Source organism: Chinchilla lanigera, unplaced genomic scaffold, assembly GCF_000276665.1.
Source record: "Chinchilla lanigera isolate Chin_1 unplaced genomic scaffold, ChiLan1.0 scaffold00022, whole genome shotgun sequence".
NCBI lineage: Eukaryota > Metazoa > Chordata > Mammalia > Rodentia > Chinchillidae > Chinchilla > Chinchilla lanigera.
The window spans coordinates 25,249,380-25,266,201 of NW_004955423.1; the positions used below are offsets into that span (position 1 = coordinate 25,249,380).

At 49.5% G+C, this 16,822-nt stretch overlaps 1 protein-coding gene across 3 annotated transcripts; it reads right to left on the minus strand.

Moving 5' to 3' along the window:
* Window positions 1-1,493: 1,493 nt before the first annotated feature.
* On the minus strand, window positions 1,494-16,058 carry Leprot. Of its 3 annotated transcripts, none has more exons than XM_005385301.2 (4): window positions 15,952-16,058; window positions 12,085-12,160; window positions 5,000-5,186; window positions 1,494-3,309 (listed from the first exon to the last, which is right to left on the minus strand). In XM_005385301.2, exons 1-4 carry the CDS (start codon window positions 15,965-15,967, stop codon window positions 3,193-3,195), a joined length of 396 nt encoding a protein of 131 aa, XP_005385358.1. In that variant the 5' UTR covers window positions 15,968-16,058; the 3' UTR covers window positions 1,494-3,192. The 3 variants fall into 3 exon arrangements, with proteins under 3 accessions (XP_005385358.1, XP_013369976.1, XP_013369975.1); XM_013514522.1 differs by lacking the exon at window positions 15,952-16,058 and adding an exon at window positions 14,445-14,635; XM_013514521.1 differs by lacking the exon at window positions 15,952-16,058 and adding an exon at window positions 14,441-14,635.
* Window positions 16,059-16,822: the final 764 nt, after the last annotated feature.

Below are 16,822 nucleotides of genomic sequence, written 5' to 3' on the forward strand. Positions count from 1 at the left end.
TTTACACGGTGGGAGCTTTGTAAGTAGGGTACTTCAGGAGAGAGAATGGGAAACGGAGAATTAAAATGTGCAGCTTATATTCGTCTTCACAAATGTCTTCCAGTTGTAAACTAATTACTATGCCTAGAAAATCCTAGCACCCTCAAAAAGTTCTCCAAAAAAATGTATACATTAGGCAAAGAAAAATGTGTGTAAATATTTTAACACTAAATTTACTGAGACATCGTGGGATTCACACAAGTTACCTTTGGTCTCTACAGTTGTAAGAGGTGCTCAATGTAGGGGCACGAGCTTCCAGGCTTTTATCAGTACAGTGAACTGCTGGTGTGTGGGTGCATTTTTTTTGGTGGACTCTGTATTTTGGCTCTACTGGAATACGGATCCTGAATTTTGCAGACTTTGAAAAGGCATGTTTTGTGATGTCACCTGAGCCTGTCTGAGAGCATAGCGTGTTAACAGTATCTCCGTGGGTCTTCTCTAAGGAGACGCTTAGAGGTAAGCACAGAGCTAAGTACCGTGGGAGCCAAGAAAGGGCTACGTGTGCAAGGCCAGCTGAGACGGCCGAGGAATGAGCCACACAGGCAGGGCCTTGTCCCCAGACACTGCCGGCCTTTACACTGCTGTGACATCCTCTTCACTTTACGTAGACACGCGGCTCTTCCCAGGGTGAGGGGCACCCCTGTCCCAGGGCGCTGCACCCCGGGGACTGCAGGGAGAGAATGAGCTTCAGCGGGCGGAGGACAATCTCAGGGGATCATGCTCACAGCAAGGAGGCCGAATGGAACCGCTTCCTTTCTGATCGCACCTGGCACCCACTGCACCTGAGACAGCACTCACGCGAGGGGGTGGAGGGGCAGGCAGGGAGGCACCCAGCCGGAGGATCGGGGCGCACAACTCTCCAGCAGGGACCTGGATCACAGGGCACTGGGGGCAGCAGCTGTGCGAACATGAAAGTGTTTGAAAGAGTTGCAAACTGCTGCGCCCTTCCTCCAAACATTGCGCAGCACCGTTTTAGACTCCAGCTCAGCAGGTGCTGTCGGTGTCACAGGTCACCTCTCTCGGGTCAGCCCGCTTTGCGGGACCTGACCTGGGACTCAGCCACCAATTCTGAGTATCACTGCCGTGGGAAAAGTTCTTCCAAGTCTGCTGCAGTCAGTGGCCTGGAATGTAAGGAAAAACCTTCCAACAGGTGCTCACTGGAGGACAATTCAGGAAATGTGGTCTCAATTTTAAGATGTAATCAATACAATATAGAGCAGCGATGGCGAACCTTCTAGAGTTTTCAGTGTTAAACAACAGCCAGCTGTGGCACAGGTGCCACGATTTCACCACCACTGATACCAGGAGAAACTCACCCCGCAGCATTTCCTCTGGACAAACCTCCTGCATCCTGCATTTGCATGTGGCAATGCTTCCAACTGGTACTGGTCATTTAAGTGATACTCAGGTTCTGCAGAATGTCTTTTTCGACACAGAGCAAATCACTGCAAATGTTCTTTATGCAAATATTTTATATCATTCTGAAAAATGCAGTCAAGACATAATGCTCTAGGCCCACATATGAAGGCCATCGGGTTATTTGAAATCTGTAGAAACAACATACTCTTGCAAAAGGGAGAAGCCATCTGAGAGAAAGAAAAGCTATCACAGACGTTCAAAACTCGTGTCCCCAAAGTCACTGCTATGTTCTAAGGCAGGCCAGATTATTGCTCAAAACTGCCCATCTTACAACATCAAGAAATTCTCACCTTTTCATTATCTTTTAAGTAAGGCAAGAACAGAATAAAGACTTTTTAAAGCAAACTTGTCTTTTGTGTTAAAAGTGAAATTTATTGCAATACAATAAGTGTCAAGTGTCATGATTAAAAATGCTGGTTAAAATTATAAAGTATCTAAGTAATTTTTCTAATGTAAATATTGGGAATAACAACTTGAACAACTCTATATGTAAACAGAACACTGAAAACAAAGATCACACACAGGGTCCAAACCAGCACTGCACATTCTCCTCCCAGGGACGAGGGACCGCTGCTCTTCCGCCCTGAGGCCGGGAGGGAACGCTGGCCCTCGGGGCTCAAACCTCAAGGCGGAAGTGTTCCTCACACACAGGGTAGCCACACACCCATGTTCTCAAACCACCGGCTGTAATCAGATCAAGTGGCTCCATTTCTTGTATTTCCTTTTCTCAACAGGTCTTGGATAGAAAGATGAGCTACGAAAGCCATGATTACAGGGTCCAACACGACAGTGCATTGTTAATGCTTCCTGTACGAGTGGCTTAAAGTTTCCCGTGAAGGCTAAGAAGTACATGAAACACCGATGACTCTAAGTGACCCGCCTCCACTGGCTCCCTAGGATGCAGAACTCGGCACCATCAAGAGGAAAGGGCGAATCAGTCAGGCCCTGCTGAGGGCAAAGCTGGCTGGGGTGCTGATACAGGGGAATGACAAAGGATACCCCCACTCTGCCCAGCCCCGCCTCCCTCCCCTGCACCCGAGCAGGGCTCCAGGGTCACTCTGGGCCCAGCACTGTGACAACATCCACCACTTTTCGGGTGGGGAGGGCACACCTGCTCGCTGCTGAGGACAGTTGCCGCAGATCTGACAGCAGCGCGTGTCACAGGCTCCACAGGGAAGCTGAGCTCAGGCGGGGCGGGGCGGCAGGGGATGATTTTCTTACACAGGAGCAGGTCAGCGGCTGAACCAAGGAGGACGGGGAAGTCGGGTACATGCTTACTCCTCCACGGCAAAGCTTCATGACCGTGTGCATGAGTCGCACGGAGCTCAGAAAAACACACTGGGCCGGGGTGGGGCTTCGGGTCTGCGTTTCCAATAAGGCCCAGGTACTGCTGCCGCCCTTGACCTGTGGACCCCGTGTGGAGAAGGGCGGGCCTAGGACACGCAGGAAGCTGACTCTCTCTCCGTCCCGGAAGCCCTGCCCGGCTGAGCTGCAGTCCACACGCGCTGTGCCAACGCACTTTCTGAGCACATCATGGCCACGTGAACAGCCAAACAAATGCTATAACCCAACTTCTACCTGCTGGAAGGAAAACTAACCTCTTCCTTATGAAGTCCTCCTTAAGTGATCATGATAGAAAAGTATAAATCTCAGCATACAAACGCCATAGGAAACGCCGCGCGCACATACAGAGTACAAAGTCGAAGAACCCACGCTCTCCAGCAGCGCCAAGTGCTACCACTGCTCCCAGCTAAAATCATCTCCTCTTCCAAAGACGAGGAAAAAGCCTTGAATTGTCAGGAAAATGACAGCGTTGCCCGCCAGCACCAGGCCGCAGGCTCCCCACTTGATCTGAAACACAAGAACAGAAGGGTTACGTGCTCGCTCTCTCCACCTCCTGCAAGTCCCTGCAGGTCTCCGCGTTACAAACCACCAATGAAATATTACACAAAGCTGCTAAAAGGCTGAATAGTCTCACAGGTGGAAGTCAGGGAACTACTCAGTCAGTACCCTAACCGCTTCCTCCGTGCTTGTTAATTAAGTCCGGTATTCTAAGTGCACTCCCCAGCAGACATTTTTCTCTGCTTGCTTTTGGCTGACAATGACTGCCTGAAGCATGGCAAGATCATGAATGGCCGGGTTACAACCCTGAGTACTGTAAATTCTGCATACATCAACTTCCTTCGTGGAAAATAGCAACTCTAGGATTATGGATCTGTTTGCTTCTTCTCTAGGCAAGCAAAACCTTTAAATAATAATCTGCATCCCGCTGGAGGCTGCATTCCCACCTGGCAGATGGCGCCAGAGGCTGGGCTCGGGGGAAGAGCAGCCTCTAGTGGGCATTTTCCTGGCTTTCATTTAACCGATAGAACACTCAGGAAATTTCTTGTCAAACACGATGGCAAGGCTGAAAGAGAACATTATAAATATTTACAGCAAAACTTCAGAAGTGATAGTCTAGGGCTCAAGAAGAATAAGGCAATGATAACCATTTATTCAAAATCTTTCAGCATAATCAAAGGTCAAACCAGACCTCCAGCCGTAACAACCCCCTTTTTAGAGTAGTTACAGCAGACACACGGGCTCATGGCCTGCGGCTTCACCCTCCCCGCTTCAGTGAAAGCCCTACTGATCTGGGAGGTCCACATCACAGGCCAGCTGGCAAGTCCCTCTCCTGGTACTCCTGTGGCATCCCCTTCCCACGGCAGTTACCACCTCCCAAGTCTATGGGACACTGGGCCATGGGGCGGCTCCTGTGCTCTCTGGGAGCTGGGGCAGTATCCGATGCTTATTCCTTGTCTTTTATAAGCAGCAGATGCTCCAAAGATACGCGAATAGCAAATAAACAAACAAGATGTGCGCATACTTGCTCAGTCAATGGCCCAAGTAAAAGTTTCATGAAACTGAAATACGAAACACTCAGGCAGAATAAAAGCAAGGAATAGGAAAGACAGTGAACAACAAGAACTAAACAAACCATATGCACAGAGCGAGTTTCAGAGGCAAAGGAAACTACACTGGCTGTGGACGTCATCTTAGTCAGTGTCTCTTCGAGCAGAGGAATAGACAGACATCCCCCTTTACAGACATATTATACGAGAAATTAACCCCATGATCCCACTTGCAAAGACTCTGTTGAGATCTTCACTTTGTAACTAGAAAAGTATTGCAAGTGTGGTCTCTTGAACTGCCTACAGGTTTCAGAGGCAGAGATTGTAGAGCAATCCCAGAGAACAGAGTAAGATAGAAAAGCAAGAAATCCTATGCTCTGGCTAAAACAAAGACAGCAAGGGGCTGGAGATTTAGCTCAGCAGCACAGCGCCTGCCTGGCAAGCTCAAGGTTGTGAGTTCAATTCCCGATACCGGAAAAAAAAAAAAACAAAAAACAAAAATAAATAAATAAATAAAACAGAGACAGCACTGGGGAAGCTGCTGAGAACCGGCAGGCTCAGCGACGGCAGAAGAAAGAAGCTGGAGACACGTCTGGCTCTGACACAGGAGTAAACTTGGGACAGCCAAGGAAAACAACGACAAAACTTACCACAGCCACACGGGCAAGAATGACGGGAAACCCGAAGGCCGAAACGACAATCCCGGTCGTGAAGAAATAGGCCAGCTCCCGGCAGGCACTGCTGGCGGCATCCGAGTCGTAGGTGACCCTCTTGGCGATGAAATGGGGCAGGGGCGAGATGGCGTGGAAGAGCAGCACGAACAGGGGCCAGTACACGCTGTGGGCGGCCCGGGGGAAGCCACAGTTAGTCCGAGACATTCTCTTGTTTCAAAACCGTTATTTCAAATGTTTGGGCCAAAGAATTGACCAATTATCAGTATTAAAAGACAAGATGATTTCTGCCAAGGATAACAGTGATAATTCAAAAACTACTGGTTAGTGTATGCATAGCTTCCACTAAGAAACAACTACAGAAGATGTGATCTACAAACATTACTGTTTTCTGTATTACTGAGCTGCAGTTTCTTTAAGGACAGAGTCTAGCCAGGTATGACAGTGTACACCCATCATCCAGCACTGGGGAGGCTGAGGCAGGAGGATCGCTGAGTTTGAGGCCAGCCTGGGCTACAAAGTAAGCTCAAGGCCAGTCTCAACTGCACAGCAAGACCCTGTCTCAAAGAGACAAAAACAAAAAAAAAGGACAGAGTCTAACTCATCTCTACTCTCCTTGCAGAATGCAGCAGGCTGACTTGCACGGGCTAATCTAATGAAGATCTTCTGAGTGTGCAAGTCTGAAAGTCTTTAGTGCTTTAAAATGAAACCTAAATTCCTGCCCTGGGGCGGAAAAGACTTAAAAGGTTTCGCACTTCTTCTACTTGTTCTGCACCATTTCCCTCACGTGTAAGCTGTGGCCACAGCAGCCGTGGGAGCTCACACCCATGTGCGGCCTTCACTTGCACACACGATCAAAGCAAGGCCAGCCACCTGGCCGTGGGACCCTCTCACGCTCAGGCTACGATGCCTGCTTCCCCCACACGTCTCCTCACTCACACGGGGACAGGGCTCGCTCTGACCCAGTCAATCACCACGTGTCCCCAGGGCCAAGAGCGAGGCACTCCGCTCATAACTGGTGAATGAATGGAAAAAGTGAGAGCATTTTAACGTGGGAGGGATGAAGATGGATACACTCTCTAGGAAAACTTCAGATGCTCCCATCTTTGTGAGAATGAATCACAGTAACACTGCAATGCAAAACAACAAGACGGTTTTCTTTCCAAATTTCATTATTTCACATTTATTAAAATCTGAAATTGTATTATTTTCTGACTGGCCTAAATCCCTATGATTTCTTTAGATATATCTTTGCTGTGTTAAGTCTTACAAAAGAAGTCCACAAGTGATGTTAAAAAAAAGGGGGGGGGGACTCTACATAAGTGATAATATTAACCTGAATTATAGTAAGTCTTACAGAGAGAGCCCAAGGACACTGTTGGAAGAAAAGGTCTAAGTACATGACAGAGTGTAAGTCTTATAGAGAGACCCACCCAAACACTGTTGGAAGAAAAGGAAGTCTGAGTATGTGACAGAGTGTGTGGAGATGACTAAGCTAGAAGCTACATGAAAGAAAGAGACACCAAAGTTGCTGGTATTCTTAAGACAAAATAAAGTACTAAAAATACATTAGTTACAGATAAAAGGTTTTAATTTTCTCCAAATTCTTCTTATAAGAGATCTCTGCTAACTGACCTACAAAAAAAATAATATTAATAATAAAAGGGTTCTAACTAGTCTTTTTATAATTATAAACTTAAAAAATTGAAAAAAATTATTATAATTCAGTTTGGCCAAAAATATATTTGAGTGCACTCTGATTTTATAAGCAAATTGTCTTGTGTATGTGTCTTTGTTTGTCTCTTTGTCTAATCTGTAAACAGCCACTTTGAGTGCAATAAATTTTTCTTTTTTTTTATTTTTGAAGCAATTGTCTGTAATCTAATTTGGCTTATACATAAATGTTATCTAAATTAAAGATATTCATCTACCAAGTTGCCAGCTGGTTAAAATGATGTTAAAATTGGTTTTATAAATGTAATGCTTATTGTTGTTTATGTATTATGATTTGAGAGTCATTGTTCAAAAACTACTGTGTCAAGTATTGTGACTGGATTTTCATAGGACATCAAAAATTTATTAAAATAATTAAACAAAAATCCCTTAGGGTGGGGAGAAACTATTGGACAGGACTCTAATTGATGAATAAGGAAGCGGCCACCTGGAAACATTTCTCCAGTCCTTGGTCATTAACAGAAAGTCCCAATAATCTCCACAGCCTATGGAAGACACCCCAATAAATATTGTTCAAAATATATTATTGTGATATGTTTACACTGGTCATTGTCAGAAGGTTAAGTTTTCAAAAAATAAGACAATAAGGTTTTCTGACTAAAAGATGCTTTGGTACAAAACTAAATTAAGAAATAAAATAATGACAACGTGTTATTATTAATTTCATGGTGTGTTAAATGTATTCATGCTTTCCAAATGCACAGTATTCTAAAATGTAAACAGGGACTGTTTATAATGCTAGACATTTTCTTTCAGATTCAGACATCTGCCTTTCTCCTGTGCTCCAGATATTTGTAATAAGAGGTTCATGTCAGACCAACATGAGGTCATCATTCAAATAATTGTTTAACAAAACTTACGTATATGCTATGTACATGCCACTACATTTAGAGATGCTTAGATATTAAACAGCCCAGACAATGCTACAAATTTCTTCAATGACATCAAATTGTTGTCAAAAGACAACAAATTAGGGGCTGGGGATTTAGCTCAGTGGCACAGCACTTGCCTGGCAAGTGCAAGGTTGTGAGTTTGATTCCCAGTACTGGAAAATAAATAAATAAATAATAAAAGACAACAAATTAGATAAAAGCTTCTTGTATATTAGGTAGGAATGACTGACTAAAAAGGCTATTCTATTCCAAGATGGAGATTTAAATGTGTTTCAAAAATGTCATCATGTCTGTCATGTTACAATACCATGTATGGCTTTTGATTTCAAATTTTCTTTGTAAAACTCTGTAACTGTTGTCTGTTAATATTCTACAGGTTCAACTATTAAAACATCCATGATTGGTAAAAAGTAACAGTTCTCTGGCTATACTTTACATTTCAAGGTGTTTAATACTCAGATAAAATTTTAATAATTAAGTTCACTGCTCCCATTACAGTGCAATGTCATTAACCTTCTCTTCTGGATGTTCAACAACTGAGGTTTGGAGGCCAAAAATTAAAATTATAGATGGGCTAACAGAATAGCCAATATTTTGGCCCCACCCCTCCAAGGTCAATGAGGACCCAGGATATAAAAGAACCTCTGCTGTGACATCCATAACTTGGTTGAGTCCCCAGTCTTCTGATCAAGGAGATTGTGGGACCACAGAGGAAAGTGATTCAGTGATGTATAGTGTGCCTGAACAGAGTCACCTGGAGAGAAAAGTCGCCCAGGCTTTCACAAAAAGCAACTTGGTCAAGCAACGGCAGTGACTCATCCTGATGGCTGACACTGACAGAAGTACTGAGACATGCTGTACATGGTTCCAAGGTAAATCCTGAGGAAATTTAACTGACCTTGACAGATAGCAAGAAATTAATTTTAATTAATATAGGTCTCACTTTAACTTGGTCCTGAACATCTAGGAGAAAAGTATAACTATAAGATGTATAAAACTATGCCATAGTAATACTAAATTCTCCAAAAATTGTTTTATTCTTGCCTAGAGACTGCTAAACTCCAAGTGACCATACGTATAAAACCAATAATAAATATGCTAGATTCCTTCTACCAAGATCCACCAGATTCACCTCATAAAGAGAGTTCATAGCTGGTAAACTACAACAGCACTTATATTTGAGGCCATCAGACTTAGCTCTCTGGAGGGGGCCCTGACCGCAGTTTCCCTTTACATCAACTCTTCTCAGCTTGAAGCAGTTAAGATAAAAACTATGCCCAGTCTCCCCTAACTGCAGTTAGGGATAGCTCTTCAGGAAAAATTTTATAGCCAACTAAGTTAGTTGTGAGTATTACAGACAATTAGACAGGGCTAACTGACAAAAAAGAACATCCAATAAATAAATAAATAAATAAATAAATAAATAAATAACACAAAACAGGATGACCCAGTACAGTTAATAACGTGGGGAGGAGGGTATGTCTGTGTATTAACAAGTCATAAAACATCACTGTGGATGCATCCTAGAACATGTGGTCATAGAGAGAAGAGATCTTCAACCCCATGGTGAAGTCTGCTGCCACCAGACCCATCTTGGATTCTACAATGGACTGATATTAACATGCTTGTTCTTTTACTTCTGTTCTTAATCTGCTACAGAGGATACCAAACCCAACAATGCTAGTCATGTTTCAACTGCTGCAATTACAAAAACAAAGAGGAGGAATTGATGGAGACCACTACAAAGCAGCTCTGAGCAGGATTTAAATTAACCAACTGTTGTCCATGTTTACTTGTGAGTCGCTGATCCCTACTGAGGCCTGTGATGGTGGGTGAAGCCATGAGGCCTCAAAGGACAAGACAAGGCAACAGATGAGGACTTTGGGCTCCAACCCCAACTAACTAAAAGGAGGCTGTAGCTGCAGACACCTCACTCCTGCGATGAAGGCCTTCCTGGAGATAACACAGTTCTCCTAAATTAACATAAAGTATTACTTGGAGAAGTCCTTAAAGAGATTCCCAAGTTCTGCCAGGTTTTGGCATTTTCTTCAGTATCCCCCTCCTTTGTTTGAAAACCTAATAAATATGGGTTACCCAGAGAAGTTCTTGGTCTAAACCTCAGAATCTCCACTTCTGTGAGAGGGTTTGGAACCTCCCGGAGCCCTAAAATCATTTCAGTTGTCTCATTTAAGCCTCCTTCCATATGTTTGGGAGATTTCGGGCCTGATTAGCCCACAATAACTAAGGGATGTCATTAACCCAATAATCTGGTTTCCAGCTGCATTTGCTCCATGAACACTATCATCTTAGTCCTCATTGGTTAGACATTTACAATTCTTCATTCTTCATTCCTTAAAGGAAAAACTGATTCTCCTCTCGCTTCTATGAACACACATCACCACGAAACCAGAAACACAGGCCCCGCCGGGCCAGCACCTGTGGGAGTTGGCGAAGCCTCCCAAGCAGACACCATCCAGGAGGGCAGGAGAGGGACTGAGAAGGAAGAAGGGACAGGGCCCTGGAGGGCAGCGAGGAGCTCGGACTCTGACTTCTGAACCTAGAAGGATGCTAGTGTGTTTCCAAATCCCCAAACAACACTGCTGCCAGGCCTTTTCGAGCTCTCTGGTGCAAGGCCCTCTCTTCCCAGGGAGGAAATGAGACACAGCATGGGAAGAGGCATGGGACAGGCACAGCAGTCAGCTGGCCCAGCCACAGCCCAGAGCTGCGGGCTCTTCCTGAAGCACAGGGTCAGTTTCCTGAAAAACAACCTGAGACTGTGTGCACGCCAGTAAGCGTCCAGACCCAACTGAGAGCTGTTCCCGCAGGAGGAAGCCTGGTTAGACTCAAAATTGAAACGTTAAAGTCAGTAACCACGCAGCCAAGAGTCGGCAGACCCAAAAGGACCAAAAACAAGCACTGGGCGTTAGAAGCACAGGGTCTGTGTCTCCGCTCCCGGCGTCACTCGGGCGAGAGCAGCCACGGACGGCGTGCGGTGGGCACCGACAAGCGCTCACTGCGGCGGCGGCCGGCTCTGCGGGGCCTGGCATCTCGCTCTGCTATCAGGAAGATACACAATTCACTTGTCTGTAGCAGTGATGGGTCCTCTCCTCTCCATATGGGCCACAGATGGTGCGTCACCACACAGCATCTGAATTCAGAGTTAGTCCTGGAATCACTGGAAACCTCGGCCAAGGAACAGCCCCAGTCCCACTTCCGCCTCTGTCCTCCTGCCAGACGGCTTGGGAAGGTGCACTCCGGGCTCTGGCCTCCAGCTAGGAATGGGGCCGGTAAGGACTTCTATCTCTAAGGCCAGAATAAAGCACGAGCTGGGGGCAGGCTGGACAGATACTTTACATTAATCCTACATCATGCTGAAACGATGTCTGTGATCCTGCGCTTCTCATCGAGGACGATGGTGGACCTGATCATCGATGTCCTAACAACTCTCCCTGAGGCCTCAGGCTCCCATCTCCGGTCCAGCACGCAGCTGACTCTGCTGTCACCCAGATGGCTCCCGGTCAGCCCGGTGGTGACCGGTTCTCCCCGCTCCCCGCTCCTGCTGCCAGGGCTCTGTTTTGTTGGAGCTACGACAGCAGCCTCCGGTGTTCCCCCCCACCGCCCCCCGACTGCACGCACAGCCTCTACCTCGTCTCGCATTCTGGCCAGAGTGACTTGTGAACACAACCTCCAAGCCACCCGCAGGAACTCGCTCTGCTCAGCTCCCCTGGCCTCCGCAGTGACATCTAACTGCCAACACAGGGCACCCAGGGGCCAGCACAGCCCACAGAGCTGACCAGCTCCCGTGGGGCATGTACAGGGCTCACACCCAGGGGCGCTTACCCCAGGCTGAGATCCTCCGCCTCTTATTTTTGAGACACGGTCTTGCTAAGTCGCCCAGGGAGCCCCTGAACTTGTGATCCTCCCACCTCCTCACTGCCCTAAGTGCTGGGATCACAGGCTCAAGGTACACACCGTGCCCCACTCCAGCTCTCTCAAAGGAAGCTGCTGGTTGCCCCTTCTGCCTAGAACAGAGCACCGTTGTCCCCGCACCCATCAGCCGGAGAAACAAACCTACCCACCAAGTCTTGGATCAGGTACACCTCTGCCAGGCAGCCCTCCAGACTGCCCCCAGGAGTCACATGTGCTTCCTCCCAGCTTCCCATACAGCTGCGATCCCTCTGACCACAGCCTCCTGCCTCTCACCCATACAACCTCTCTGAGGACAGCGCTCAGGTTTCTATTCCCAGCAGGTCCAGGGCAGGAGCTTACCAATGCTTATTAAATGCATTGATTTTAAAAAGAGCGTTTCCCCGAGAGGCTGGATTTGTAATCTGAGCTTGGATCACTCATTGATTAGCGCTCAGTGCTAAACTGACCCAGCTCTCTAACACCTGTGCCAACAGCAACAAAGACCCAACAGACGACATGGTAACTTACCCATAATCCTCCAAGGCACATCCCAGCATGAGAAACGTCAGCCCGATCGCCCCGCTGAAGGACAGCGCCACCAGAGCTGTGCAGAACACAACCAAGTGTTAAAGGTCCCGCAGCATTGGCAGAGGCCCGAGGGTCCCGGGGAACGGGAGTGACCACTAACGGGACAGAGCTGCTGTGGGGGTGACAAACTGTGGTGGAACTGGATGGCCATGGTAGTTGTGCAGCCTTGGGAATATACTAGAAGTTGGAATTTTACACAAAAAAGGAACAATTTTACAGTACATGAATATATCTCAAAAAACAATTTTACTTAAAAGGGAAGAAAAGGTCCCAAATTTAAGCACATGTTGTATTTATTTATTTCCCTAACTAATGTCACATTTAATAGACTGTGTGCCTGCATACCTCGTAAATTCACACGCAGAAGCCCTAACTGTGGATGGGAAGCGCTCCAGAGGCACCCGGGGAGGCAGGGGTAGGGCTAGACCTCTGTGCAGCGCTCAGTGTCCTTGGAGAAAGAGGCCGTTCCCCTCCCTTGCTCCCCGCCCCTTCACCTCTCTGCAGTCCAGCCGTCCACCGTGTGCACACCAGGAAGCAGGCGTCATCAGAACCACATCCACCCACACCCTGATCGCCACCTGCCTAGCTCCACACCCACGGGAAATGACTAAGCCAGGCCGTCTGATTACAGCCCACCGTGCCCACCCCTCTGTTTATTTGTGTGGCACTGGGGCCTTCGCACTGAGCCGCATCCCCAGCCCTTCTTTATCGTTTTGTGTTGAGACAGGGTCTCACTAAATTGCTGAATTGCCCGGGCTGGGCTCAAACTCTCGACCCTCCTGCCTCAGCCTTCCAGGGTGCTGGCATTACACCATGGTGCCTAGCTGTGTCTGTCACTTTAAATCAAAACCGGAGGAGACAGCAACTGCAGAGTTGAGCAACTGTACACCGGCTGTATGAGTTCCCTCTATTCGCCACTAGAGGCCAGCAGGCCAACCTGTACAACCACACTCCTACCAGCAATCACCTACCTGAAGCCCTGGACAAAAGCAGATGCTCAGTAAATACTGCAGAGGAGGATGCCTGCTGATTTTCTGCCGTGTTCTTTGGTAAAAAGTATAAATCAAAGGAATCAAAAGTACCAACCACTATATTCTCTTACCAGTAACCCTCATAATTATTCACTGATTAAACTAATGATCTTTTTCATTGCTTTTTTATTACTTTTAGAGGAGCCTTGAGAAAATGGCATGGTGCTTTTTAGAAGACACTGGAAGTATACAGATGTTAGGGAACAGAGAAGAGCTGTCCATTTTAACTTGCACCTTTTTACACTCAGTGAACCCATCTTTTAGTGTGAGACAGGCTCTCCCTGTGTAGCTCAGGCTGGCCTCAAACTCAGAATGCTCCTGCCTCAGCTTCCCAAGCGCCATCCTTACAGGCACTTCTCAATGGGATGTAGGGCGGGGAGGGAAAATAACTTTCCACACAGTGTTTCATTAGACGACCTTTTCCTAGCTGACTCTGCCTCCCTCCTCTGGGCCTGACCATCTACAACACTTCTTCCAGGACCTGGCTCGGAACCAGAGGCCTCTTCTTTCTGTTCTGACACCAAGCTCTCAAAGTTCACAACTGTACTTCTGCCCAATTCTTTTTAGCCCTTCTTTATGTTGGGGTTGACTGAGAACTCAATCCCACTTCTGCTGAGAATTTGCCAACCCCAGACTCCTGGCACAGGGCCAGCCACATGCGGGGCTGCAGCCCACAGCAGGTCCTGAGAGCCAGGCGTGCACTTCCACGCCAACCGCGGCCTTCTCTGCCTGCGAAGCCAACCCAGAGAGGACCTCAGACTCACTTCGTGTAACTCAGAGCCACGCCCCCACCCACTCCTCCCACACAGCGCCGCAGGTCTTCCTCTGCGCCCCGGCTCAGAGGACTGACACCAGCCACGCTCCACCTTCCAGCAGAGCACAAGGCGAGGTGGCGCAGTGATCCCCACTTCGTTCAATCCATCCACCCCCTTTGCCTGAACTCTCTGCCATGGACCAAGCGAAGGTCCTCACATCGCTTGCCTGCCGCCACTGCGACTCTTCCGATGAATCCTCCAAGCACGACTATACAAACACATTGGCGGGTGCCACCGCTTTGCGATGCCTGCACAGCCGACAAGTAGTTCTGGCACCTGACACTCACCACGGTCTGACCCCTGCCTGCTCTCCCAGCTCTAATTCTCCCACTCCCCAAGTTCCTGCAAAGAACAAGGCATGTTCTTTCGTGCCCTGGGCCCCAATCACAGGCTGTGCTCTCCACTGGGAGTACACTGCACCCCCGCCCAGGCCCCTAGCAGAAGCCTTACCGACCCCTGCATTCAGGCGTTGCCTCTCCCGTGAACAGTCCTCTTCCTCCCTGCAGCTAACCTCCCTGGGTGAAGAAAGTCCACTTCTATTTGTTTCCTAAGGCTGCGGTTACAAAGTGCCATTAGCTGGTGACTCAGAACAACAGAAACAGATTCCTGCAGTGTTCCGGGGGTGAGACTTCTCAAACCAAGCGCTGGCAGGGCCGGGCTCCCTCCAGAGGCTGCAGGATACAAGCTTCCTCCCCGCTTGCGAACACAGCCGTGGCCAGCCCTCTCTGGCGCTCCTCCCACTGCTGTATCACTCCGATGTCCGCTCTCATCCTCATGTGATGCGTGTGCTCCCTGTACGTCTCCACGTTTAAATTTCCCTCTTCCTAGAAGGATACAGCTCCTCGGACCAGTGCCCACCCTATGTCAGTGTGATCTTCACTTGCTTACACACCACACACACACAGTAATTCTTTCCAGCTGTCACTCAACAATAACTCATAACCCTCATTACCATTTTATCCCAAGTATCCAACACACATACAGGTGCTCCTCCATAAAAGCTGAACTTGCTGCAAAATGCTTCCTTCTCTTAGTCATTTTCCATTTCACAGCCCGCTTTCCTTCTTTCCTGCATCTCAATTTCTAACACACCGCACACAACACTGGCACTGTGCGGTAGCCTCTGATCGTGACTACACGCTGTGTCCTACTGAGACACCTGTCTTCTGGCTCCCGCAGTGGCTTCACAAAGATGTTCTGCACACCGGACACTGTCCAAGTAAACCATGCTTACTCAACTGATACTCAGTGCGAAAGTCAGCCAGAAATGATAAGCTGTATTGCTGCTAACGGCTCACACAGATAAATTGCAGGGCGAGCACTCACGCCCCTGCGCGCAGGTGTCTTACACACTGCACACATGCTGTCAGCGGACGCTGATGACCAGCAGAGGGTCGATCCCCGCACAAGTAGCAAGCACTTCAGGAACGCAGGCGCAGCAACAAGTTATGCTACTCTAAGACCAAATTACAGGCAGCCTCGCCATCACCTCTTCCCGGACTTCACCCGGAACCTCGGAAGGCCCAGAAGTGTGGCTCCTGGTCCTCTCTGCGTCACCTGCCCCATTCAAAGACACCTAAGAGAGTGACGCTGGGTCCACCCAGGCTGGGCTCGGGGCTACGACGGGGACGCCGCCCTGAGTGCGCCCCATGCACACCGCCCGCAGCCGACTCGGCCCATACGGGACGCCTAGCACCTGCAGACAAAGGGTCCTCGGAAAGTGCGGGGACGGGGCGGGGTCGGCGTGCAGGAGGAGAACCCGGGGGCCGCGGCCCTAGGCGACGCTCCCGGCCCGCGGGGTCCCCAAGGGCTCCGCCCGGGACGCCAGGGCCTTGGGAGGAGACCGAGGGCCCGACACGGTCCTCCGGCGCTCCGGCACGAGGGGAACGGGACGCCCTCACCGCAGAGGGGACGGGCGGGGGGCCCGGGGACCACTCGCCGACAACCGGGTGCGGAGGTACCTTTCACACCCGCCATGGCTCCAGCGCTGGGCCGCGGCTTCTTCCGGCTTCCCCTCGGCGCGGGCCCGCCCCGCCCAGGCCGCGCAGAACCCCGCCCCCGGCCCGTGGAGCTCCGCCCCTACTGGCCCTGAGTCCTGCCACTCAGATCCCACCCCTGCCGGCAAGAAATTTGCCCCGAGTTCCCAGAGCTCCGCCCCTACCAATCCTGATCCCTATATGCAAAGGCCCGCCTCCGCAATCCATAGCTCCGCCCTCGAGCCACGGAGCCCCGCCCCTATCAAACCTGATCCCGCCTCCTCCACGTAGACCCCGCCCTTACTGGCCTAGAGCCAGACTTTTTCCCGTGGAGCCTGATCCCTGCCACCTGCGATTCAGTGACAACGAACGCGCCTCCAACGGCCACAGAGGCTCTAACCCGCGGAGCTCTGCCCAGCCCGCCAAGCAGAATGTCTCCCCTACTGATCCTCTTCCCTTTCACTCGGAGCCCCGTTCCCAGTTCCTAGAGTCCCGTTCCGGTCAACTCCTATCTGGATCCTGCCTCCGACACGGGGAGTGCCACCCTCACTGCCCTAAAACCTGGCCTCCAGGTCTGAGTCCCGCCCCGTCAGCTTATAGCCCCGCCTCCAGCCCGCAGAGTACCGCCCCCAACGGCCCATAACCCCACCCCCGGCACGCAGAATCCACCCCCACCAGCCTACAACCCTGCCCCTGGTGCAGACCCCCGTCCCTCTCAGCCTACAACCACGCCCCAACCCGCAGAGTCCCGCCCACCGCAGCACATAACCCCGCCCTAGTCCTCAGAGCACCGCCCTGTTATATAACCCCGCCCAGTTCTCAGAGCCCGCCCCGTGCACCACGCATAACCCCGCCC